The sequence below is a fragment of the Apodemus sylvaticus genome, chromosome 5 (genome assembly GCF_947179515.1).
Source record: "Apodemus sylvaticus chromosome 5, mApoSyl1.1, whole genome shotgun sequence".
Lineage (NCBI taxonomy): Eukaryota > Metazoa > Chordata > Mammalia > Rodentia > Muridae > Apodemus > Apodemus sylvaticus.
In genome coordinates, this window is record NC_067476.1 from 129564168 (window position 1) to 129591344 (window position 27177).

Here is a 27177-nt window from a genome sequence, read left to right on the forward strand (position 1 = left end):
AGGACCAGAGGGAGGAAAGCAAGTGCCCAAGTCCTTCAGAAATCCCTCATGGAATTTCCAGAGGGCTCAGTCTCTGTCCTGGAGAGAGAAAAGAGAGGTAGATTGAAGAAAGGAGGAATGGCAGTGTCAGGGTCTAAAACTGTTCTTAAACAGTTTTGAAATTCAAATTAAGCTTTACTTGAATCAAGGAATGAAAACATTTAAAATACTAACAGAGTTGCAGGTTCTGCCCTGAGGATGGTTTCTTTCCATTAACACTACAAATGAATCATTTAAACCTGTATACTTTTTCATTTCTTGATACTAAAATGCTCACCACTCTTCAGAATATAAGAGTTACTAGGAGGAAAGGTCATCACATCACCTTCTGCAGATGGAATCAGGCTCACAATAGCCACCCTCGGACATTCCCAACACCCAGAAAGCACACACAAAACAGTACATGCTTCAACACGTGTGTGGCTCTAAGAAGCTATGAATAAGAAGAAAGATATATGGGAAGGTAGAAAAAAATCAAAATGGTTGATATGAATTAATGTATCTTAATTCTACTTGCTTCTAAAAGAGTGAAAGGACATATAGATATAAGTAAGCCTAATGTGATTTTATCTGCTGAGTCCTTAGTGAGAGACCAGAAGGTAGACACTCCCTGGTAGGCAGGCAGACAGGAAGAGGAGCTAGGGAATAAAGACGGTGAATCTTCAAGATAGTCAGCTTCTTCCTCAGCCTCCTGACTGGAGAGGAAAGCCTGAAGGCTGTCTCCTGTCAGCAGGCCCACTACTACTAAAAGCTGGCTCAACAAGTTCCAGGCTGGATCAGGACCTGCCACCCAACAGTTATGAACCAATCAATGGTTCTATCGTCAAACAGACTAACCCTAAAGTAGGGGAGGAAAACTCTTCAGAAGTTTAAAACCCCCAGCTCTGGAGAAGGTACTACTGTTTACCTTCCAAGCCCTTCCTCTGCTTTGCAGAGAGCCTTTTTCTCTCTGTGTCTACTAGGTGCATGGTTCCTCACTCCCAAGAAACATCTTTCTTCAACTGCTGATTCTGTCTGTAGTGCTTGAGGTTTCTCTGCACTTCAGATTTTCTGGCCCTTTAATTCTTTGACAGAAAAACAAACAAACAAACAACACCCATTCAAGGCCCCTAGATTACATCATTTGTATTGTGACAAAAAGATATTTCTATTAAGTCCTCTCAAAGGTGTGTGTGTGTGTGTGTGTGTGTGTGTGTATGCTATTTTAATTTCAAGTACAGTTCACTATTTGACCAGTTGTTGCTGTCATACATAGGTTCAAGAATTAAAAACAGCAACAAAATATCATAGCTATAGACCTAATATGAAAATAATAGTGACTTGAGCCAAGCATTTACTTAAGAATAAACAATAAAACCACAAGAAAGTCAACTGAACACAAATGATAGTGAAAATACTTGCTTAGAAAACAGCATGGCACTGACACACAAAAGCACAACTACTGAATGAGAACTCAAAGCAAACCCATTCAGTTACAACCACTGATTTTTAACAGTGACACCAACATATAGAAGGGAGAAAAACAGACTGTTTAATGTATATAAGAATGAAATTAGATCCCTATTTCTCACCCTATTTCAAAATGGACTAAAGACCTACATTTTAAAGCGCGGTCTAGTGGCCATGACTTTAATCTCAGCACTTGGATAGGCAGGTTGGATATCTGAGCTTGAGGCCAGCCTGATCTAAAGATCGAGTTCCAGGACAGCCACAGCTAATGGAGAAACCCTGTCTCAAACTAAAAACAAACAGACCTATATTTCAGCCTGAAGCTGCAAGAGTAAAACAGGGAAACTACTTCTAGACAAAAGAGTAGACAGGGATAGCTTAGAGTAGAGGAAATAATTCCAAGAACTAGCAAATGGTATTACTTAAATTAAAAAGCTTCTGCACAGCAAGACAGAAAATCACCATCCTGACGAGACAACTATAAAATGAGAAAAATAAAAAACTTTGACAACTAATGTTAGACAGGGCCTAATAATGCAGGACACATAAAGAACTGCAAAGTTGAATACCAAACCCCAAATCTGCAAATCAACAAAAAGTGCAAGGAACAGAATAGTTCTTAAAGAAATACAAGTGGCCTACAAATCATTTTAAGTGTCCAGTATCTTCAGCCACCACAGAAATGCCAATTAAATCTCAGTCAGAGTGACTACCATCAAATAAATGCAGGGTAGGCCGTGGAAGTTAGGAGTGCTGATGGGAATACACAGAATCACTCCCAGGCCAACAGCCCTCAATCATAGACACAAAAACAACACTAAACAGACTCAAAAGCTTATGCAGGCATGCACACACCTACCTTTAAGAGAACTTAATAACAATATCTTTTTTGTGAATATCCATAATTGTGTGTATGTTATTAATGAAAAAGAGGCCATGAAGTTAAAATAGAACAAGATATGGGATTTTTTTTAAATTTTAGATTAAATAAAGTTTATGATCCCAGCTACTTGGGGGTTGAGGCAGGAGAATTAATTACATGCTTGAGGCCTACCTGGGCTACAGAGTATGTTGAATCAGCCTAGGCAACTGAGTCCCTGTCTCAACAAAACAGAATGCAAAAAACCAAACCAAACCAAACCAAACCAAAACACTAAAGGCTTAGTCAAAGTCAACAGATTCTGGGCCACAGAAACACTCTGGGTTTCTCTGTGGGTACCTTTTTTCCTGAAAGTGTATTTGATACCATGTTCTCACAAAGTTAGACAAAGATATTTCACATACCACTGACGTGAGTCCAGATTCTTTAGCTCTCTCAATAATTTTGAATTTTTCTTCAACAAATGAAAATTCTTCCTGCATGGAAAAAAAGTATGCAAGAAGAAATCATATGACCACAGACCAACCTTGCTATTTTCTAATCCAATACCAAACACAGCCATTGTGGTGGTTTGAATAGGAATGACACCCCACGTCCCCATAGGCTTGTGTATTTGGATGCTTGGACATTAGGGACTGGCACTATTAGGAAGTGTAGTCTTGAGTCTTGCTGAGGTAGGTGTGGCCATGTTGGATGAAGTATGTCACTGGGGGTAGGCTTTGGGGTTTTGGAAGCTCATGCCAGGTCCAGTGTCTCTTCCTTTCTGCTGCCTGAGGATCCAGATGTAGAATTCTTAGCTACCTCTCTAGCACCATGTCTGCCTGTATCTTTGCCTGCCATGGTTCCCACCATGATTACAACAGACTAAACCTTTGAACCTGTAATTGAGCCCCAATTACATTATTTCCTTTATAAGAGTTTCCATGGTCATGATATCTCTTCACAGTATAGTAATGCTAAGATAGCATTGATCCATCTACAATCTCCTTCACTGGAAAACTATGATAGATCTTATAGAAGTTTGAATGAGATGCCTCCCATATTCTTGGGCAATTAAATACTTGTTCCCCACTTGGTGGTCCTGTTTGAATAAATTTAGGAAATGTGGCCTGGTTGGAGAGTGTTTCTCACTGGGGGCAGGCTTTGAGATCTCAGAAGCCATATGCCACTTCCAGTGCCCTCTCTTTGCTTCCTGTTACCAATTGGAAATATGAGTTCTCAGCTGTAGTCCAGCTGTCATTTCTGTCACCTGCTGTTTCTGCCATCATGGACCCAAAGTACCTAGACCCATATGTCTAAAATAAACTTGTTCTTCTATAAGTTGCCTTTTTCATAGTGTTTTATCATAGCAAAAGAAAAGTAACTAATTCAGAAGTTTTCAAAATGAGCCCAATTTTCCTTGATTATACAGAGACATAATGACTCCCCTGCCATCTAGTGACACTAGAAAGCTTTTTAGTCAATGAGTATGGCCCTATGTGTAAGTGCTTGTGTCTGTTTTCAATACCAGTTCTGTGAATATCTTCCCCATCCTTTCTTTAAAGCTCCACTCTCAGGTCCAGGTCAATCACACCCTCTTCTCTAAGGTGTCCTCCAATACACACACTACCCACTGGATAAAACTGCTCTTCTTGGCTTCCTGTGCCTTTGTCTGAGATGCATCAAGTTCACATTCATCATCAGTACTGTGGCTAGATGTATACTTACCTGTGCAGTTTATTTGCATTTTATATGGAAACAGAAAAGGAAAAGCACAGTTCCTATGCTTTCAAAGGTCTGGCAGGTGTTTGGGACTTAAGCTCTGTACCAGTATTGTACATTTAGTTTTATTTCTATCTTTAATCTAAAAAAATAACCTGTAACTATTGAAATCCAGAAAAACTTCTATTTCTTATTCTTAAACCTCAAATTGATAATAAAAATAGAATAACCCTCATATAAAAGCAATGATAAAACATCCAGAGCTCAGTTACCTTCTGTCCCAGGAATTCATTCCCAAGTCATCAAGCAACAACCTGCAGAAATAAAAGGGTCCCCGGGGCTCCACAGGTGAGGGTTGACCTTGGCTGGTGACCTTTACTGCAGAATTCAAGTTACACCTCTGTACATACTCATCTTCCTGTGTGCTCTGGCGCAGGATGACCTCGATGATTTCCTTCTCTTGGTCGCAGTTCATTGCACATGGGGTTGGGGAAGGCTCATTTAGATTTAGTTGTGATGGTAAAAGGCATTCGGGGCTTGTATGGCCAATGTTTTCAAGTAATCTGTCAAGCACATCATCTCCCTCCTCACTGTGAAACAAATCTTTCTGAGGTCCACTCATGTGATTATGCCAGCCAGAAATCTGAAATGAGGGATTCCTTCCATTGGGTGCCAAACGGCCTTCCAGAGGTCCATATAAAACCTTGCCATCCCAAGAGTACTTCCCTGAGATATCCCTCACAATGACCCTCACATCTGAGAGGGAAGCCCCTGAAGTCCCTCCAGCTGATCCTTCTGCTGGTGTCTGAAGATAGGAGATGAGGGTGCTATCATTAAATACAAAGAGCTGCAGGTTTGGGCTCCTGAACACCTCCGAGGACAGCTCAGTCCCTTCCACATGGGCATTGTCGTGGTTCTCACTGACCAGGCTGTGCAGCACGGCAGGACCCCCACTCAGTGGATAATGGCCTAAGTGGTTCACCAGGTGGGCCATGACCATTCGTGCAGTGAGGGGGATCAGTTCCACACTTCTTCTCTTCTTCTCTGTGAACAACAGGAAGAAACCATGAGGAGATAATGGGGACAACACGAAATTTCAGTCATTAGTTTGAATGTTTGTTATTTTTGTTTTGTTTTGTGAGACAAGGTGTCATTATGTGGTACTGGCTGGCCTGGACCTCACTATGCAGATCAGGCTGGCCGGGAACACATAGAGAGCCACTGGTCTCTGCCTCGGTCTCTGTCTCTGCCTCTGTTGGGATTAAAGGTGTGTGCCATCACAGCCAGATCAATGTTTTTAACTGTGAGATTGACTTTTTAAAAAATCTTTTTTCTTTTTGACCCTAATTCTATTTGAATATAAAAACCTAGTTGAAACAGACTGATAAAGAACTAACTTACATCAAGACATCACTCTGAAAGGGACTTTAAAAGTCTATAGACATAAGAATAAGCTAAAGAGAAGCATTTTCAGGTTCGCCAGGTTAGTACAGAGACTCAGATGCGTAAAAAACCTGGATGAGATCAGAAAGTGGGCCAGAGACTCTACTCTGTTGGTTGCAGGTAGATTTGATAAAGATATTAACAGACCTTGGTGCTATTTTAAAAGATTGGAAACAATATATTTAATAATCATTGTGACAGTTTATGTTTTGTTATTGGAATACTAAAAATATTTAAGAAAACTCATCATATTAATAAACCATGGAGAACTTAGAAGAACTTAACTGAATTTGTATTTCATGATTTAGTAATCAAGAGCAACTGATTTATAAAATTTTAGTTTAAATGCATACAAAGACTTTGACAACAGAATGAGTCCCAGGGCTTTATAAAACGAGGTAAAATGGGCAGGCAGATACACTAAAATTATAACTAGAAATTGAAATAGTACTTCAGGCTGAGAGAAGTTGAGGAAACTTCAATTGGCATAATTTATAAAAGTCAATTTAATAAAAAGTGAAAATGAAATTTTAAAAATTTTATGGAAAAAGGACTACATATTTAAATTAAGGTTTTTAATTTATCTTAAAGCATTTAAACCAACACTGTGAAAAATCAAATATTAATTAGCATATAAATCACTGTAAATATATGACTTCATGCTAAATACCTCTAGTTTTAGACATTACCCAACTGGCTCACTTATAACATGTTGTTTTGTGCTGTATAAAATTCCTAGAAGGAAACAAATATCTGAAACTTGGGAAATTCTGAGTAATAAGTGAGGAGAACAAGATCATCTTTAATTTTCTCAGATTTCTTATCAGTTTTAAAATGTATATAAAATCTATATCCAATAACGGAAAATAAAATGTCACACAAGAAGGTTTTTTTTTTTTTTAAAGAAATAAGAGGTCAGTTACATCTATTCTAAACTTAAACTTTTCCCCACAACCTAAGAAAAATATGTAAGATTTCTCTACAACTAAGAATGATAATGTTCCAGCAGAGAAATGTTACTCTCTAGAAAACCACAGGAAAGCAGCCAGGAATTCACAATTCATAATAGGAAACAAATCGTCATCACGACAGCAGGGTAAGCACAAAACTAACAATAAAGGTACAAACTGACAAAGGGCCATGGCAGAAAATATCAAATGGGAAAAGTAGCTTCCTTCTACTGTTGCTTACAGAGGTTGTGCTTTCGGTTTGTGTTTTGTGAGTGTTTGAATTCTACAATGGGAAAATGACAGGAAGACCTATGAATCCTGCTGTAAACTATGCTATGACAACAGTACCAATACAATCCCAAATGGGGCTGGAACTGAAACATCTGTGAAACACTGGCCCCCTCCTGCACATTTTAGCCAAGTCTGCTCCCCATGATCTCCCTGGGAACCAGAGATGGTCTACATTCTACTAATGACAAAACTAGCTGAGGGTTTCACAAACTACTAAACAAGAAAACATTCCAAGTACCTTCTTCTCTCTAGCTTCCCAGAGGAAATACAAAGCTAGAATGTCTGATTCTCCTGAAGCTCCTCCCCTTCCTTCTGTTTTAAGTAGTTAGTTATTAACAATGAACAATCTGAACACATGTGACACAGATGGCTTGACTGTGTATCTTGCTTGTAATTTTATTTAAAAGTAGTAATTATGTTGGGAACAGGTAATGGCCTAATAAGTAAGTCATTAAAATAGGGTGAACCTATTTTGGGGCACACTGTACATCCTGCACTTTCATCTGATCATGGCCTGCTAACTCTCTTTCCTTTCCACAAAAGGCACACGGGAGAGACGTCTGTCTCAGGATTGGGTTGCTATCAACTTTCAGCGTGAGGGGCTCCTTGCCTGGATGCTCTATGACCTCCTTCAAACCTGCCCACCCTGCTGAGTTCAGCTTAATTTCTTTCCTATGGTAAGTCCTAAAGATGCTATCAGCCCAGCAATGTCCTATCTCCCCCACTAGCTGCAAAGCTTCTTGGGGATAGAAAATGAGCCTTTTGGTTCATTTCATGGGTATGAAACAAACAGGTTTTCAGTAACACAAAACCATGTGCATAATATAAGGTAGGGAAAAAAGGGGAGAGGAGAAAAGATAACAGGAAAAAAGGGGAAGAAACAAGGAAGGCAGTTTGCTATCAGAGACCCCATAAACTGGGATTTCAACTTCAACAATGGATCTAAAACAAACCCAAAACACAAGCACGGACAAGATTACAATCTTACCTTTTCCTGAACATAAGATTGTATATCTGTAGTCATACCCACCCTCTTCCACAGTCAGCAGGTTCCCCAGGTCTGCTGATGCAGGGCACTGCACTGGTTCAGAGTTCCTCACGTTTGCCAGAGGTAGGAAGGGGTCATAGTCCGTGGATGACAGGTCAGCCAAGGTCAGAGTATAGTGACTTTGCTGTGTGTATGTACTTGAGCCACAGACACAGCAGTGCAGAACCTGAGGAGAACAGACAGGCATGGCACTCTGTACGCCAGCATTTCCTGAGCTCTGACAAACTGTCCTGCCACCACAGTGCTTGAGAGAGTGGGAGCCTTCCTGGGAACATGTCCAAATACGGGCTTCTTTCCACTCTTAAATATCTTTTTGCTACTAGCAAGTCAGTAACAATACCTATATTCTTGAGGCAAACGAAAACACAAATGAAAGGTGCCTGTTTCTGTTCTTGTGTGACTGCCCACACCTCAGGCTTTCACCCTCCAAAGGTGGATGGAGCCAGGCTGTGGGAAATCCCTCATGGTAGAGGGCAGGGTGACCACAACCTATGTTTAAATCAGTAGGACACATGGGTGTATGAATTATAAGAAATAATTTAATACAACTTTGAAAGTTAAATAAAAGTGAATTGAAAACAGATTTTAAAGTCTCTTACTTCTCACAAAGTGAGACTTCTTAACTCATATCCTAAGTATTTTTCCTTGTGTTCTTTTACTTTTGTCTTGGTTCTGGTTTTGAGACAGGGTTTCATTATAGAGCCTAGGCTGCCTTGAATTCAAGGCAATCCTTTTGCCCCCATGTTTCCACGCACTGGGATTATAAACATGCACCACTACACCTGCCTCTTGAGGTTTATTTAAGGCAGAGATTACTAGAAGCATTATGGGTTTTTTTATACTCTGATAAACAGATCTTTGTGAAGCTTATGCTACAGACCCTATATTATAGGAAGCTATAATATAAACAGTCCATTTAGAAACGAAGTAGATATAGATCACTTGTCATGAAGATTGGGAGCATTCTGATCCAATGGCAGTTGTTTAAATATGACAGTCATGTAAAGTGCATATGCCTTCACCTTGGCAACTACTGATTCACTACAACTTTATCTGTTCTGCTTACTCATCAATTATTCTTTTCTTTCCAAATGCATAACTTTCCACAGGTCATTTTCAGAAGGCACAAATGAATAAATGTAGGAAATGTACAACATTTTGGCATTTTAATCTGTAGATCTACAGACTGTGCCCAAGGTTTAGAGGAGACTCACCCTGTAGATATAATCCAGCAAGGGAGCCCGGGATGGGTGCAGCTCCTCTAGAACTGCTGTAGACACAGGGTGGAGGAGGGCACTCACGGGCAGTGCCATGCACCAGTCCAAGAGGCAAAGGAGCAAGGACACAATAAACTAGAAGAAGAAACATATCCAGAACTTACATTATGGCCTTTAGGACTGACCCACTGCATGTGAAGATAAACAGAATTATCCCTGTGTTTACTCAGTATTTAACAGACACACAAGTACAGGGTAAGTTAGTAAGCAAAAAAGGTTTCCATAGCAAAGAATGTTAAAGCCAACATATAAGAATGTTATAAATGACAGCATCATTAGTAACAGTCATTCCAATTCTGTCTTATACTTAAAAATAACTCTGGGGAAAGCTACCTAACCTGTCACTTACCTTTTTATCTGTTTCCACTGAAGAGTACTCTGCACTTGGTAAAAGGAATGCAATTGTGGCCACAAGGATCTGCATAAAAGATAAGACCCAGTCAAGCAATTTATTATAGTTTTCATATATAGTTACTATAGTTATAGTTTATATTATTTACATAGTTATAGTTTGGAAGCCATATGGTAAGAATCCCTAGATGGTCTTGCAACTTAACACAGCTTGGTGCCTATTCACTGGATGGTGATTCAACACTGAGGCCAGTTGTAAGAGAACTGAAAATTATGACCATGTAGCTCTCTCTATAGTCACATAGTTTCTAGTACAACTATTAATCTCACATTTCTAGTAAAATACAAAAGGTTTTAAAAATAATTATGAAGGGCTGGAGAGATGGCTCAGCAGTTGAGATCATGACTGCTCTTCCAGGGGTCCTGAGTTCAATTCCCAACCACCATGTGTTGGCTCACCACCATCTGTAATGGGATCTGATACCCTCTTCTGGTGTGTCTGAAAAGAGCAATGGTGTACTCATAAAATAAATACATTTTTAAAAAAAAATTGTGTGCTTTAAAAAAAAATATGAAAAGGTTACCGTTTGCTGTCTTATAAATCAGCACAAAGCTCCATTCTCATAGGTGTCCTGTCTGAATAATTACAAGTTGACAGGAAACCCAGGTTTACATTCTGCAGCAGAGTAAAAGGTCTATTTCACTCCAGATCACTTCAGGTCAAAAGCCACTGTGACTCTTGATGTGATTGAGAGAGAACAAAGTGCTGCCAAAGAATCAAGTCTGTCCGGGGTGGAGGGAATGACTCTGCATCACTTCTGTCTCCATGCAGTCCTTCATGGGGACAAGTCACATTTCTTCAGGCCTGGCACAGGTGTGCTGAGTCACAGGCATCTATCTGTGAGTTAGTCCCTGCTGGGCTCTGAGCAAAGACCTCTTGGGTGAAGCTGACTTCAGAAGCTGGGGTAGAGATACTTCCTGTTCTTCCTGCCCAGCTCCTGGCCACCACCCTGTAGAGTTTAATACTGCACTGATCTTATTACTGCCAAGTAACCATGCCACAGCAGCAAGCGTGGCCCAGGGCTTTAGTCTGGGAACAACTCCTGCTTTACATGACAGCCAGGCCCCCACCCTGCAAGGAAGGCATTAAACCAGCTGCCTACTCCTTGTTGGCACCATCCAAATTACTCTCAATGAATAAAGCCTAACCTACAAAAGGACTCTTTGTTGTGGTTGTGTCTGCCTTTCAAACTCTCCAAGCACCAGCCTCTGGCTGGAACACTGCAGGCTTCTTTGCACAGTGCCTAGAATTGAAGCAGAGAGGAGCCAGCCAACACAGCCTAAAAACGGGCCTCACATGGCAGATTAATAGTTGCTTCTCTAACAATTACTCAAGGATCTATAGTTAATTAGATATCAAATACATTAGTAAGAAGGAAATGCAGATGCTTTAGCAGTATAGATAAAGGACTTACTTCTGCCATTTTTCTTGGTAGAGCAGTTTCAAACATCTGAAGTTTTTCCCAGTAGGAAACCAACAACTGAAGAACATCACAGGCTACCTGAGCCACGATCTTGTTAGGAAACTACAAAAAGAAATCCAAACCCCCAAGTCAACAGAGCAGCTCGGCAGGTGTATATTCTGGAGGAAGAACAGAGCTGATTGCTCTTGCCAGCCCTGTATACATATCTCATATACAACTGAAGACAACTATGTCCAATTAACACTGTCTGAACATGACCATTCTATTCCATTTTGTTGCCTATTTGAATTCACCCACATTAATTTATATATTCCATAGAAGGTGGTCAATGTTTGCCTAGAACTTAAAGCCCACATTTCAAATTCTGTATTCAGCTCAAATAAATCACACTATTTACAAACTGAGGACATTAAAAGAATATACGGTTGAGAGTCCTTTGTGTACCAGACCTGCACAAATAAAACTCATTCTGTTATTGATAAACTGTCATTGACAGTTCTGGAAGGAAGGTGCTATGTTCATTTCACAAACAGAAAAACAAGGATTAACCAAATGACTTCTTTCCTGATAAAGTAAAATGACACACATGTAACATACTAAGAAATGTGTAAAAGCAGACTTTAAGGATATAACTCAGGAGCTAGGGTATGTTCAATGACTCAGGCTATGTTTCCTAAAGCTGCCTGTGGTGGCTTAAAAGAGAATGGCCCTCACAGGCTAATACATGCTGCAGTCTGTAAAACTGGAAGGGCAGAGCCATCTAAGATCCTGGACATCACATACAGAGATAAAGGATTTACAGTTTTTCCTGTTGGGTTTTGGTGTTCCATTATTTCCTCACTACACCTCAATTTCTCCCTTTTGAAATAGTAAATGTATATTCTATGTAGTTGTCTGTTGGAAGTATTACCTTTGCTTTTATAATTTACAAGAGGTTAAGGTAAGAGATTTCCTTGAGTCTCAGAAGAGAATTTGAACTTTGGACTTCTAAACTGTATTGAGACTATGAAAGATTATAGGGACTTTTGAAGTTAGCTGAATGCAGTTTGCATTGTGATATGGCCACAGCCTCCGGGGCCAGGGAGTGGAATGGCACATGGCAGTTTGGTTGAGAATGGCATCCATAAGATTATATCTGTAAATACTTGGTCACCAGTTGTTGGAACTGTCTGTGAAGAAGTAGATGTAGTCGAATTGCCTGAGCTAGTACCTCAAGTACAATATTGAAAAGATAAGGAGAAAGGGGGCAGCCTTGTCTGGTCCCTGATTTCAGTGGGATTGCTTCAAGTTTCTCTCCATTTAGTTGATGCTGGCTACCGGTTTGCTGTATATTGCTTTTACTATGTTTAGGTATGGGCCTTGAATTCCTGTTTTCTCCAAGACTTTAAGCATGAAAGGATGCTGAATTTTGTCAAATGCTTTTTCAGCATCCAATGAAATGACCATGTGGTTTTGTTCTTTGAGTTTGTTTATGTAGTGGATTGCATTGATGGATTTCCGGATATTGAACCAACCCTGCATTCCCAGGATAAAGCCTACTTGATCATGGTGGATGATCATTTTGATGTGTTCTTGGATTCAGTTGGCAAGAATTTTATTGAGTATTTTTGCATCGATGTTCATAAGGGAAATTGGTCTGAAGTTCTCTTTCTTTGGTGGATCTTTGTGTGGCTTTGGTATCAGCGTAATTGTGGCTTCGTAGAAGGAATTGGGTAGTGTTCCTTCGACAACATAAGGAGGTCAAAGGGATACAAATTGGAAAGGAAGAAGTCAAACTATCATTATTTGCAGACGACATGATAGTCTACCTAAGTGACCCAAAAAACTCCACTAGAGAGCTCCTACAGCTGATAAACAACTTCAGCAAAGTGGCAGGTTATAAAATCAACTCAAGCAAATCAGTGGCCTTCCTATACTCAAAGGATAAGCAGGCTGAGAAAGAAATTAGGGAAATGACCCCCTTCACAATAGCCACAAACAGTATAAAGTATCTTGGGGTGACTCTTACCAAACATGTGAAAGATCTGTATGACAAGAACTTCAAGACTCTGAAGAAGGAAATGGAAGAAGACCTCAAAAAATGGGAAAACCTCCCATGCTCATGGATCGGTAGAATCAATATAGTTAAAATGGTCATTTTGGCAAAAGCAATATATAGATTCAATGCAATACCCATCAAAATCCCAACTCAATTCTTCACAGAGTTAGAAAGAGCAATTATCAAATTCATCTGGAACAACAAAAAACCCAGGATAGCTAAAACTATTCTCAGCAACAAAAGAAAGTGTGGGGGAATCAGTATCCCTGACCTCAAGCAATACTACAGAGCAATAGTGTTAAAAACTGCATTGTATTGGTACAGTGACAGGCAGGAGGATCAATGGAACAGGATTGAAGATCCAGAAATGAACCCACACACCTATGGCCACTTGATCCTCGACAAAGAGGCTGAAAACATCCAATGGAAAAAAGATAGCCTTTTCAACAAATGGTGCTGGTTCAACTGGAGGTCAGCATGCAGAAGAATGCGAATTGATCCATCCTTGTCTCCCAGTACTAAGCTCAAATCCAAATGGACCAAGGACCTCCACATAAAGCCAGACACTCTGAAGCTAATAGAAAAGAAACTGGGGAAGACCCTTGAGGACATCGGTACAGGGAGAAAGTTTCTGAACAGAACACCAATAGCGTATGCTCTAAGAGCAAGAATTGACAAATGGGACCTCATAAAATTACAAAGTTTCTGTAAGGCAAAGGACACCATCAAGAGGACAAATCGGCAACCAACAAATTGGGAAAAGATCTTCACCAATCCTACATCAGATAGAGGGCTAATATCCAATATATATAAAGAACTCAAGAAGTTAGACTCCAGAAAACCAAATAACCCTATTAAAAAATGGGGTACAGAGTTAAACAAAGAATTCTCACCTGAAGAACTTCGGATGGCGGAGAAGCATCTTAAAAAATTCTCAACTTCATTAGTCATTAGGGAAATGCAAATCAAAACAACCCTGAGATTTCATCTTACACCATTCAGAATGGCTAAGATTAAAAATTCAGGAGACAGCAGGTGCTGGAGAGGGTGTGGAGAAAGAGGAACACTCCTCCACTGCTGGTGGGGTTGCAAATTGGTACAACCACTCTGGAAATCAGTCTGGCGGTTCCTCTGAAAACTGGGCACCTCACTTCCAGAAGATCCTGCTATACCTCTCCTGGGCATATACCCAAAGGATTCCCCACCATGCAATAAGGATACATGCTCTACTATGTTCATAGCAGCCCTATTTATAATTGCCAGATGCTGGAAAGAACCCAGGTATCCCTCAACAGAAGAGTGGATGCAAAAAATGTGGTATATCTACACAATGGAGTACTATTCAGCCATTAGAAACAATGAATTCATGAAATTCTTAGGCAAATGGATGGAGCTAGAGAACATCATACTAAGTGAGGTAACCCAGACTCAAATGGTGAATCATGGTATGCACTCACTAATAAGTGGATATTAACCTAGAAAACTGGAATACCCAAAACATAATCCACACATCAAATGAGGTACAAGAAGAAAGGAGGAGTGGCCCCTGGTTCTGGAAAGACTCAGTGAAGCAGTATTCGGCAAAACCAGAACGGGGAAGTGGGAAGGGGTGGGTGGGAGGACAGGGGAAGAGAAGGGGGCTTTCGGGGAGTGGGGGGCTAGAAAAGGGGAAATCATTTGAAATGTAAATAAATTATATCGAATAAAAAAATTTTTAAAAAAAAGAAAAAAAAAGAAGTAGATGTGGCTTTGTTGAAGAAAGTATGTGATGCTTCAAAAGCTCACGTCATTTCCAGTTACATTTCCCTCTACCTCATGGCTGCTCTCTCAAGAAGTGAGCTCTCAGCTGCTACTCCAGAGCCATGCCTGCCTGCTACAATACTCCCTGCCATGAAGGTCATGGATTCTAACCCTCTGCAACTATAAGATCCAGTAAACTCTTTATTCTAGTAGTTGCTTTCAGCATGTTTTCTCTTGACAGAGACAGAAAAGTAACTAAGACACTGTGGGATGTCCTCAGTTTCCTGGATGCTTTACTTTTTGGTGAGGCAGATGAGAAAGAGGAAATATGTGCAAAATCTTCAACGTCATGCTGAGTATAAACAAATGCAACAAAGACAACCTGTGTTTCCTGCCTTGGCCAGAACCTAGAGGCTATACTGCTATCCACACCTCATTAACAACAACAGGAGGCTTTCCAATGGCCCTGTGTTGCTGAATTTAAGTCACATGAGCATTCAGGGGCTCTTCAAAGCCTCCTTCTCATCTAGATTCCAGATGACCTGAAGCCATTGGCCTCCTCCCACCCTCAGGACCCTGGTGGTTTCTGTCCTTTGTACTTGTTTCCAGCTTTGTTTTGGATGTTTTAGTTCCCAGGTCTAGTGTCCTTGGCACTGCTATGTTGTTCAGATCCTCATACTAAGGTTCACCATCTCTAGGAAGCAGTCCATACCTACTTGCTCTTCAGTTTTATCCCACCATGTTTCATTTTTTCCACAGTAGTACTACAGGAGACAGCAATGCATTTACTACTTGTTAAGATTGTTATCACTATTGAGAGGGCTAACAGTGGGGTGTACATGTCATGTTCAAGGGGAGGATGAAGCACTAAGGAAGAATGAATGGGCACTAGTAAGGCTCTTAGAAGCTGGAAACTGACAAGGGGAAAATGACAAGAGTAGTGGTAGACAATACAACGGGGCTTGGAGCAGAAAGGGGAGACATGGGATAGTCAGATAGAAAGTGGTAGGATGGAGGGCTGAGCTGTGCCTGGAAGGATGTGGAGGGACGGTTGGGTTTCCTTCTAAGTGAGCAGCAGTATGTGTGTGCAATAAAGGCACAGGTTCTGAGGTAGCTAGGGATCTTGAGACAGGGACTACCATGGGGGTAGTAGTATGCATACACATTAAGTGATTGAAAGATGGCAAGGATGAAAGAAACATTCCCCACTCACTCTCACCCAACTCACACACAGCCATGAAAGACTAACAATGTGCCAACACTGAATTAAAGGCAGAGAGCTGAAGGCACAAAACGAGTCTAGCAGGTGAGTATAGTCCGTATTTTCTAGAAACTGGAATTGCTAGGGAGCAGGCTGGTGTCTGTCTTGCATGCTGTGCCAAGTCTAGCCTGTGGGTTGGAGTGATCACACCTATGCATAGCAGTGGACCATTCTAGTCCTGCGATGGACACTCACCGGACAGGCACAATATGCATAATTAGAATTGTTTCCTGGTGCCTATTGTTTATCCTCATAATCACAGAAAAATTGCAGTCATTTTGAGAATTCATAAACATATGAAGAAAATCTGTTCATCTGAGATTCTGTTCCTCTATTATCAATCTCTCTAAAATAAGTGATTTATTCCTTTATCTGAGGTGCATGGGTGTTTTGACCAAATGCATAGCTTCAACATCTGCATGCCTGATCCCCTTAGAACCCAGAATAACACATCAAATCCCTGGAGACCAGAGTTATGGACAATTGTAAACTCTGGGTGCTACAAATTGAACCCGGTCCTCTGGAAGAGCAGCCAGTGCTCTTAACCATGGAATCATCTCTTCAACCCCAAGCTATTATCAAATTCTATCTCTGTCCTATACTATACAGGAAGTTATACATTTCTAAGATATCATTAAATTATTAAGTGTTCTCAGGTATAGGATAAAGCTAGGTAACTAACTTAAATGTGAAAGGAAAAAACTAAAAAATGCCTTAGAATTGAAAAAATGGGGTATTTACAATAGAATTGAGATCCACATAAGTCAACAACTTACATCCAGTAGTCTCTCCTCTGTGGTTTGGAAGTCAGAGTCTAATATACTGAAAGTATGTCAAAGCATCCTGGTTGAGGCTGTCAAGGACCTTGGTCAGCCCACTTTCCTCATCTGTTAAGTACAGGTAGCAGTACAACTGCACTTCCTAAGATATGTCCCAGTATTAAATATGACCTCAAGGGCCAGGCCAGAGGGAACTTGGCCATGTGGTATCTCTGTTGACATATTCTTACACTATTCATCAAGGTATTAGTAGCAGGTACTTGACCAGCTTCTAAGATATAACCCAGGGGTTATACAAGAGGGATGTGGGATGAGGTGATGGGGAATCGGGACACACACGGGAGACAAGAGGTATTGAGTTTGGTCAGGCAGGGGCCACAATGTCGTTTCCCATTCCAAAGATGAAGAACACTGTGGGTTGCCTACTATTGTAGCTGCAAGAGAGAAGGGAAAGAAGGGTCTGGACACCGGGATTAGGCAACTGGAATTTCAATTCAGATACAGCTGAAACCTCCCTCAGCCTAAATATCTCCTTATATTTCCTGCATATGAGTTCCTTTCTTCTCTAGTAAAATGGCAAACTGTCTTTGCTACTGAGAACCGACAAAGCCCTCAGCACAGCGCCTGGCAGACTCATTGGTTCTGCAAATTTAATAGTCACAGTGCTAATGATGTCTACTGTTTGTGCATGGGACCCAAGAACGCAGGATATAGACTCTGCTTTAGGAGGCAGCCAAACTGCACAAGTGGAAGTTCAATTATGTCTTAAATGCCACACAAATTTACTTTCAGTGCTGACTCTGTCACTCAGGCCTGTATTGTGTTGGACTTAGGACTGATTTCTCCTGAACTTAGTTTCCTCTGCTGTAATAGGGACTGTGGTGCTCATCTTGCAGAGCTATCACTGAAATTCTAAAACATATTTAGAGATCACCAATATTCTAGTTTCACGTGATGCTCAATAAGCAGCACATCTTTCAGTAACAGAGCACAGGAGGAATATGCCCGAAATGCCTTCAGTTCAGGAGGCAGGGGACGAACACCCAAGCTCCTACCCCAATCAAGCCAGAGAAATCACAGCTTGAAACTTCACTTGTGCCAGGCGGTGGTGGCACGCGCCTGTAATCCCAGCATGCTGGGAGGCAGAGGCAGGCGATTTCTGAGTTCGAGGCAAGCCTGGTCTACAGAGTGAGTTCCAGGACAGCCAGGGCTATACAGAGAAACCCTGTCTCGAAAAAACCAAATCCAAAAAACAAAACAACAACAAAAAAGAAACCTCACTTGCTTGTAGCCTAAGATGTCCAGCAATCAGTAAAGCCCTAACTAGCATTAGCTAGGTCCAAAACCAGACTATAAAGGGCCTAGGGGGGGTAGCTTCTGACATTCTCGTAAAATATTTACCACAGCACTCAGAACAAGACTTTTATTTCATGTTCATGAATATAATTTTGTTTTTCCAACCTATCTACAAATACTGTGTGGGTCTGACTCTCACAGTGAATGAAAATTTTTTTTATTTACATTTCAAATGATTTCCTCTTTTCTGGTCCCCCACTCCCCGAAAGTTACATAAGCCCCCTTCCCTTCCCCTGTTCTCCCACCCACCCCTTCCCACTTCTCTGTTCTGGTTTTGCCTTATACTGCTACACTGAGTCTTTCTAGAACCAGGGGCCAGTCCTCCGTTCTTCTTGTACCTCATTTGATGTGTGGATTATGTTTTGGGTATTCCAGTTTTCCAGGCTAATATCCACTTATTAGTGAGTGCATACCATGACTGATCTTTTGAGACTGGGTTACCTCATTTAGTATGATGCTCTCCAGCACCATCCATTTGCCTAAGAATTTCATGAATTCATTGTTTCTAATGGCTGAACAGTACTCCATTGTGTATATATACCACATTTTTTTTTTGCATCCATTCTTCTGTTGAGGGATACCTGGGTTCTTTCCAGCTTCTCGCTATTATAAATAGGGCTGCTATGAACATAGTGGAGCATATATCCTTATTACATGTTGGGGAATCTTCTGGGTATATGCCCAGGAGTGGTATAGCAGGATCTTCTGGAAGTGACATGCCCAGTTTTCTGAGGAAGCGCCAGACTGATTTCCAGAGTGGTTGTACCAATTTGCAACCCCACCAGCAGTGGAGGAGTGTTCCTCTTTCTCCACATCCTCACCAACACCTGCTGTCTCCTGAGTTTTTAATCTTAGCCATTCTGAATGGTGTAAGATGAAATCTCAGGGTTGTTTTGATTTGCATTTCCCTAATGACTAATGAAGTTGAGCATTTTTTAAGATGTTTCTCCACCATCCGAAGTTCTTCAGGTGAGAATTCTTTGTTTAACTCTGTACCCCATTTTTTAATAGGGTTATTTGGTTTTCTGGGGTCTAACTTCTTGAGTTCTTTGTATATATTGGATATTAGCCCTCTATCTGATGTAGGGTTGGTGAAGATCTTTTCCCAATTTGTTGGTTGCCGATTTGTCCTCTTGATGGTGTCCTTTGCTTTACAGAAATTTTGTAATTTTACGAGGTCCCATTTGTCAATTCTTGCTCTTAGAGCATAAGCTATCGGTGTTCTGTTCAGGAACTTTCCCCCGTACCGATGTCCTCAAGGGTCTTCCCCAGTTTCTTTTCTATTAGCTTCAGAGTGTCTGGCTTTATGTGGAGGTCCTTGATCCATTTGGAGTTGAGCTTAGTATAAGGAGACAAGGATGGATTAATTCACATTCTTCTGCATGCTGACCTCCAGTTGAACCAGCACCATTTGTTGAAAAGGCTATCTTTTTTCCATTGGATGTTTTCAGCCCCTTTGTCGAGGATCAAGTGGCCATAGGTGTGTGGGTTCATTTCTGGATCTTCAATCCTGTTCCATTGATCCACCTGCCTGTCACTGTACCAATACCATGCAGTTTTTAACACTATTGCTTGGTAGTATTGCTTAAGGTCAGGGAGAACAAGGCTTTTTAACTAACATCTCTCTATAATGTGGAAAACTGAAAAATGGACTGATTGATTACAGTTAAAACTGGTTAAAATCCTAGAAGAGCACCAACTGGAGCAGGACTATCACCGAATTTGTTGCTTTCCTGTGGATTCTGCTCCCCTAACTGGGCCAATTTTTCAGTGAAAAAGGATGTGCCTAGTCCTGCAGTGACTGAAGTGCTGGGTGTATGTAGGGGATTTATACCCAGGGGGCCTCCTTCTCAGAGGAGACAGGGAGGGGAAATGGGCAAAGGAGCTTTGAGAAGGGATCATTGTGAAGAGAGGAGGTGCTAATATTGGGATGTAAATTGAAAAAAATAAATTAATTTTTAAAAATAAATTAATTTTTAAGTAAAAAACCAAACCAAACCAAACCAAAAACCATTAAGAAACATGAATACCTTCAAAGTTACACCTATTACATTGATGGCATCCTTCACCTGAGGATGGCTGTCACACTGTGCAAGCTCTTCACAGATCCAGACCCCGAGGGAGCAAATGGCGATGCATCTTTCAAAAGAGAAGCAAAGGGCGGAAAAGGCTCATGAAATTCAATATATTTTAAAGGACAAAGTACTTTAAATCTATTCATTCAAAGGAACAGCAATTATAGGTATACTAACAGAATATTTTCCTTGAGAAAAAAGATAAAGAACTTCCAATGGGTCAGTTTTCAGGATAAACAAAACCACCAGTGATGGTTAGTACTTAATATTTCACGAAACAACTGGCATTATTTTTGGTTAAGTACCACAAAACATGTCAACCATTTTTGTTGACTCAAAAATGTTATTACATTTTAATAACATAATTTTGAGAAGGAACAAAAGCATGGATCTTAGATTATTGAAAATTTGGTTGTAACTGTTTTCATTACAAAGAATATATAGTACATACTTCAAATGTAAGACAAACACTTATTTGATTTTGAAGTAACTTTCAAAATAAATACATTTTCATTGCTATTTGTTCTAAATTCCATGCTAATTTAAACTATTCTTCAAAGAAATTTGACTTTCTATAAATAAAAAACTTAGGGGAAAGGAATTATAAAGATAATTTAATAGTTATAAGAAAATAAAAGATATTCCACAAGACCTTGGGCTGAAAAACTGAGTAGATAATATTTTCAGTTTTTGAGGTGAATCTGAGGGGCATGAGGCTTACTAAGGCAAGGCATGCCATAGGCACTAGAAGATTCAGTTGTGGTTGTGTTACATCTGGATGTTAAGACACCCACCTTGAGGTATCAAGCATAGCTAAGCCCGCTATACCAAGAGCCATTTTAAAAGGCCAGGTAAATAATTTGGAAATGATGAACAAGCATGCTAGACTGACTAGAATCTGTTGCTGGGTCACTGTACTTTTCTGAGTAAAGCAGAGGACTGGAGGTCACGTGGGGGTCAGGAAGGTCAAGCGGTAGGACGGAACATGGATTATGTTGCAGGAGAAGTGTTGTTTAGAAGAGGGTAAAGACGGATTAACTTCAAGACTGCTAAATTTTATAAACAGTTTTTATGAGAACTGAATAGAAATCCAAGACAATGAAATTGACTATGGAAAAGAAAAATTAAAAGCCAATTAAAAAAAAAAAGCATAGCAAGAGTCAGGAAACAAAGGTAATAAACAGGAGAAATGCTTAGGAGCTCCAATTGAAAATCAAATATTAAATAAGAAGACAAACACCCAAAAAGATCACTGGTAATAACAAATACAGATGAATTAAAAGTTTCAATTAAGAGAATGAAGATCACAAAACTTTATACAATCATAAAATCCAGATATATACAGCTTTTGCAAAGGCAGTTTAAAGAGAATACAGAAAAACTATTTTTAAAATATAAAAAGTATTATATAGCATGAAATCAGGAGTAGATAAAGTAGTCTCTAAAATAAATCATCTGTACAAATATAAATACATTTGATTCACTATAGAGATAGAACAATTTCAAATGCCTCTGACAGAAATATTAGAAAATAGATTAAGATACAACAGTGAGAAAATTTTAACATAACTTCAGTAAATGATCAATTAATAATAATATATTATTAATTATAACTACATACACTTATATAATAACTGAGAAAGAATGCAGATTACACGAAACACTGTAAGGTTATACCTAGAACAGTATGTCTAATAATTAAAGAACAGTATATGCATTCCCTTCTTTCTCTTTTTAAATATAGTATTTTTCATATGTTATGTTTATGGGTGTTTTGCATGTACATCTGTAGTGTACAGAAAAGGGTACTGGATCACCTGAGACTGGGATAATGAATTATTGTGAACCATTATGTGGGTGCTGGGATCCAAACCCAAGTCTTCTAGAAGAACACAGGTGCTCTGAACGACTGAGACATCTCTCTAGCACCTATGTACATTCTTTTTAAGACTATATGAGATATTTACTAAAATTCACTATACACAGGGGTGTAAAACAAGTATAAATATTAACTTTAAATAAAATACAGTCAGTCATCACATATACATTTTGGTCTACACTATAATTACTTAAAACAAACGTAGCAATAAAAGAAATAGAGCATGGAGATGGGTCAGCAGTTAAGAGCACTTGTTGCTCTTGCAAAGAATCAGAGTTCAGTTTTCAGCACCAACATGGTAGCTCATATCCATGTATAAATCTAGTTTCAGGCAAATTACTGATTATATAAAATTTTTAAAATTCTAAAATTTTTAAAAAGACAGTATTAACCATATATTTGGAAATTAATAAAAAAGCAAAATCCCATGAAGGAGTCATAATAAAAAGTAGAAAAAACAGAATTGAAAATATTGCATATTAAAACTCAGAATTTTGTAAAAGGTAGCCCTTACCAATAAGCCCATAACAATACTCGTAAATGTTATAGGAAAAAAGTTAAAAATACACCAAGTATACATATTTTAAAAGTAACAAAAGAATAACATCACAAGTAGAAGAGTTTTAGAGCTCAAAGCTGGAAATAAAAACGAATAGAGAGAGGTAAGCAAAGACAAAAACACATTGTTTGAAAAAACTGTGACAAATCTAACAAGACTAGTCATACAACCAGAAAATACACAAGTATTTAACAGCAAAGATGACATGAACACATTCCTAGACACTTTTGCAAGTGAGATGTACTAGCACATAGGGATACTAATCCTACTGCTGCAAAAAAATTCTGAGTGTGGAGGAGAAAGAGCCCATTATGTATTTTTTGATGCTCTGGCCTGACATCCAAATAGGATAAGGATGGGAAATTACAGATGCTGGGTGTAATGTAACTTTCTGAACCAGAATCTATGAATCAAGGTGGGTGTAACCCATACCCAAGTTTAGTTCAATGTTAACAAACTGGTAATGCACATAGCTTCTGAAAATGGCAGACTAGGAAAACTGGACTAACCCATCTAATGAAGATAGGTAAAGTCCAAAAATATTCAAAATATAACAAAATTTAAAATCACAAGAGTGCACAAGACAGTAGAGTTCTCAGCCTCTGTCTTCCCACGGGCCTAAGGGCGATGACATGTGCAACTGCCTTGAGACACTCACGGGAAGTGGCCTGCCAAGGCTGGGAGACGAGTTTAAGACAGGGATGCTCTCTATCTGCATTCCCAGTATTCCCTTCACCTTGAGAGGAGAGATAGGGATTTTCCACCGCAGTTGGCCTAGAAAGCCACCTATCTTGGTCACAGACTGTAGCAGTCCTAGATGCTTGGTGGAAGCACCCAAATGTTTCCACACATTGCCAAATGTCTCCTGAGGCACAAACTGCCTGCAGTTCAGAATCTCTGACCAAAACATACAGCTTTCATGAACTGTTGCTTTAGCCCTCCTCCTTACTGAAAGCATCATTTATTTCTAATTTTGTATTTTCTTATGTACTCTATAATACTTGTTGCCTTACCATTTTCACATTTTAAGCAGCTAAGCATACCAACTTTTTTGACACAATGCTTACTATACATTTCAGTGCGTGTGAGAGAAATGTAAAGGAATTTTTAAAACATGAACTGTTTATACACAAATGTGCATCTTAAAATTCTAACATAGTTTACCTCTTGTTCATCATTTACCTTGCACATTCATTTGGTTCCTCGGTAGCATTCTTCAGTAAAATATTTATGAGGTAATGCTAAAAACACAAAATTCAGTAAATGAAAATTTGATGTCATTGTTGGTTTCCCGCATGTGCTGACCATGTCACAGGCACCCTGGAGCTAGCAAAAGGCCAGGGAGTTCGGGCAGCCCTTCCTTTAGGGAGAACTTGGCTCACCTCAGCAAGTGCCTCCTTGGTTAACCGAGCCAACTTGCAGCACAGCATTTCTAGGGATCCAGTAGAAATCAAGCAAAGCATCTGAGACTTCCAGATAGGAAAATCTCCATTTTATTTTGATTGGATTAGACACTGTACATTGAATTACAGATTATAATCAGGTATTATGGATTGATTGACTGATGCAGGGACTTTTTGTTTGCTTCAAAAACCAGCTGAGAACAAAAAAAATGCTTACTTTTATTCCCCAAGAAATAATTTGGAGTTTTAGGTTATTACTAGCATTTAATCAGGCCAGCAAGGGGATTGAATATTTAGCTTACTGGAATTATTTCTTATAAATTCATTTGCTACACTAATGCAGCGTAACTAAGCTAACAGAATTATTACAAATGATGATTCATTACATAATTACGATCCCTAGGAACAATAAACAGATCTAATAAAAAAAAAAAAACACCAGAGGAACAGAGCTATCAGATCTAACTTCAATCTGCTATGAATGTGATACATTCACAGTTCATACAACGCACTTCTGAAAACAACTACCAAAGCTTTCAAAAGATACAGCAAATGTCAGGGGAAAGTAGGTCAGTGCACAGGATGGAAGACACAGTGATGCTCCAGCTGTAGATGCTAAACTCAAGATTCAGTTATGTACCTTGACGTCTTCGGCTCCCGTGACGACATCACTCACTCCTGGCACTGACTGCAACAGAGGGATCTCCTGGTAGGTATTTGGGAAGCAGACAAGGGAACCAAGAAGAGTGAGAGCTTCTGAACGGGGTGCCTGCACACAAGGAGGGAAACACCAAGTTTCTTACATAGACTGGAAGCTAGAAGAGCATGTTTTACTTTGTTCTTTATCATTTTCCTTCTGGGTGTAAAGTGCCAAACTATCTCTGGTTATTTTCTTGGTGGATGCTTAGGCAAGAGAAGTTTGCCTAGATGAAAATACAAATCTCTAGCAAACAGAATGAATCTCTACATTTGATGAAAACAAGTGCTATAAAAACCATTCTACAGACTCATTCAGAGTTAGAAAGTGAAATGGCTGTCATGGCTGCTTTAAATAAGTTTGTAGTTCACGATCTTGACAGAGCAGGGCAATGAAAACAACCTAACATTATTTTTTTCAAGTAAAAGGCAAAGACATTCATAAAGAGGGGAGTTGGAGGTAGTCATCCAAAGGGAGTCAGGGAAGCAGTATCAGTTAGGAGTGGAGCCATGGCATCAGAGACTAAGTCAGTATGCAATGGTTTGCTTAGTTTTTAATTATGAAAGTTTGGAGTGACTACTGTGAGCTGCTAATATCAGTCACGGTAAGTACTTTGGCTAATGACTTCCATGGTACGCACCCAGTGGATACCACCAATCTCATCTCATCTGAGATGTCAAAGGCATCTGACACAGTTCACAGCTCCTTTGTAGTATAAGTACTACTGCCATGTAGCCTCTGGGATACTTTCTGAAGAAACCTAAGAGTCTCCCTTGATGGAACTGCCCATTTCCTTATAAGTTAACATTAGGGTGCTGGCTGTAGTTCTTGCTCTCTCACAGAGCCACACTCAATCCAAGAGCAAGCTAGACCTGGGGCTCCCTGCTGTGTGCTGCTATATAGCAATCCTCAGCATGTTTGCACCAATGTTGCAAAAGTCCTGCTGCTGCTGGACTTTTGGACTGGTTCTAGCTTTGGCTGCTAACTATTGCTGCTGTGTAGAAGCTTCCACAGATTTCTTTGTTGATTTGTTCCTGTGCACACATTTATTTCTCTTTCTGGTTGCCAGAGCAAGCAGGATACTTAACATTCATAGCTAACTATGATACCTGAAAACTAGCTGAGCAGGTGTGTTCCAACCAAGCATCTCTCTCACCAGGTACACAGCTTTAAACCTCACATTTACACAGAAAAGTAATTCAAAGAATCCCTCTCTTTTAATATAACTGTTATATTCATATACTCTCCATTTAAAAATGTCACTTTGGAAAGCTGTTTTTTTTCCTTCCATAAGGGAAGTATGATAGGTAAAATTATATACACTTATGGAAGCACTTCTCAATTGATGGGTTGTAAACCCCACAGGAGTCACATATCAGATATCCTGCATATCAGATACTTATATTACAATTCACAATGGTAGCAAAATTATAGTTATGAAGTACCAACAATTTTATGGTTGGGAGTCACCATGACGTAAGCAACTGTATTAAAGGGCTGCATCATGAGGAAGCCTGAGAAGCATGAATTTAAGGAGGATAACATATGTATGTATGCACATATGAGGATAACATATGTATGTATGCACATATGAGGATAACATATGTATGTATGCACATATGAGGATAACATATATATGTATGCACATAGTTAAAGGCACAACACTGTAATGAAAGCTGTAATTAAGTTTAATCCACCCGTCTATCATCTCAGATGGCTGTCCTTCTTTATGGAGGAACATTCTCTTGATAAATTTCAAGTTTATAATACAATACTTTTAAGTACAATCATCATGTTGTACAGTAGAGGAGGTCTCAAAAACTTACCAAAACCTTCCACATTTTGATCAACATCACCCATTTTCCCCAGGCTACTCTGTTTCTGTTCATTTGACTTTTAATATTTCACATGTCTTGGAAATGATGCAGGCCTAGGCCTGGCTTATTTCCCAGGCAAAGTGGCTTCTGGAATCACTCATGTTGTCAAAGATGACAAGAGTTCTTTGTTTTTAAGAATGGAGAATATTCTATTGTATGTGTCACATTAGTTCATCCACATGTACACACACGTAAGTTGTTACTCTAACTTATTAACTAGGAAGAATGCTGAGGAGAGCATGAGGGACAGTTTTCTCTTCAACATGCTGACTCTACTTCCTTTGGCAATATGCCTGAGTAGAATCATCAGATTACTTAATGGTTTTACTAATTTTAAAACATCATTCTATTTTCAACAATAGCTGAACCAATTTACATTCCCACCAAGAGTATACAAGGATTCCCTTTCCTCTATATCTTCAACAACACTTATTTTCCTTTGTGATAACAGCAACTCTTAACAGTGGAAATTATTATCTTGTGTTTTAATCTGCATTTCTGATTATAGATAATGAGTATTTTTTTATATGCCCATTAACCAACTCATGTCTGGAAGGCCACTTCAAATAGCTCATGTATGTGAAAGACCTATGACCACAG

General features: G+C 39.5%; 1 protein-coding gene across 4 annotated transcripts in view; it reads right to left on the minus strand.

Moving 5' to 3' along the window:
* Ralgapa2 (Ral GTPase activating protein catalytic subunit alpha 2) overlaps window positions 1-27177 on the minus strand; it is a 294943-nt gene that overhangs the window by 108180 nt on the left and 159586 nt on the right. For 2 of the 4 annotated variants that reach the window (XM_052183817.1, XM_052183816.1), the window contains exons 26-34: window positions 24644-24772; window positions 23783-23841; window positions 20118-20226; window positions 10905-11015; window positions 9428-9496; window positions 9016-9153; window positions 7742-7967; window positions 4342-5113; window positions 2773-2844 (exon numbers count right to left, since the gene is read on the minus strand). In XM_052183817.1, coding sequence (XP_052039777.1) covers window positions 2773-2844; window positions 4342-5113; window positions 7742-7967; window positions 9016-9153; window positions 9428-9496; window positions 10905-11015; window positions 20118-20226; window positions 23783-23841; window positions 24644-24772 — 1685 coding nt within the window. Of the gene's footprint in view, window positions 1-2772; window positions 2845-4341; window positions 5114-7741; window positions 7968-9015; window positions 9154-9427; window positions 9497-10904; window positions 11016-20117; window positions 20227-23782; window positions 23842-24643; window positions 24773-27177 lie in introns of those variants that run through there. The other 2 variants (XM_052183819.1, XR_007977973.1) reach the window with 2 other exon arrangements.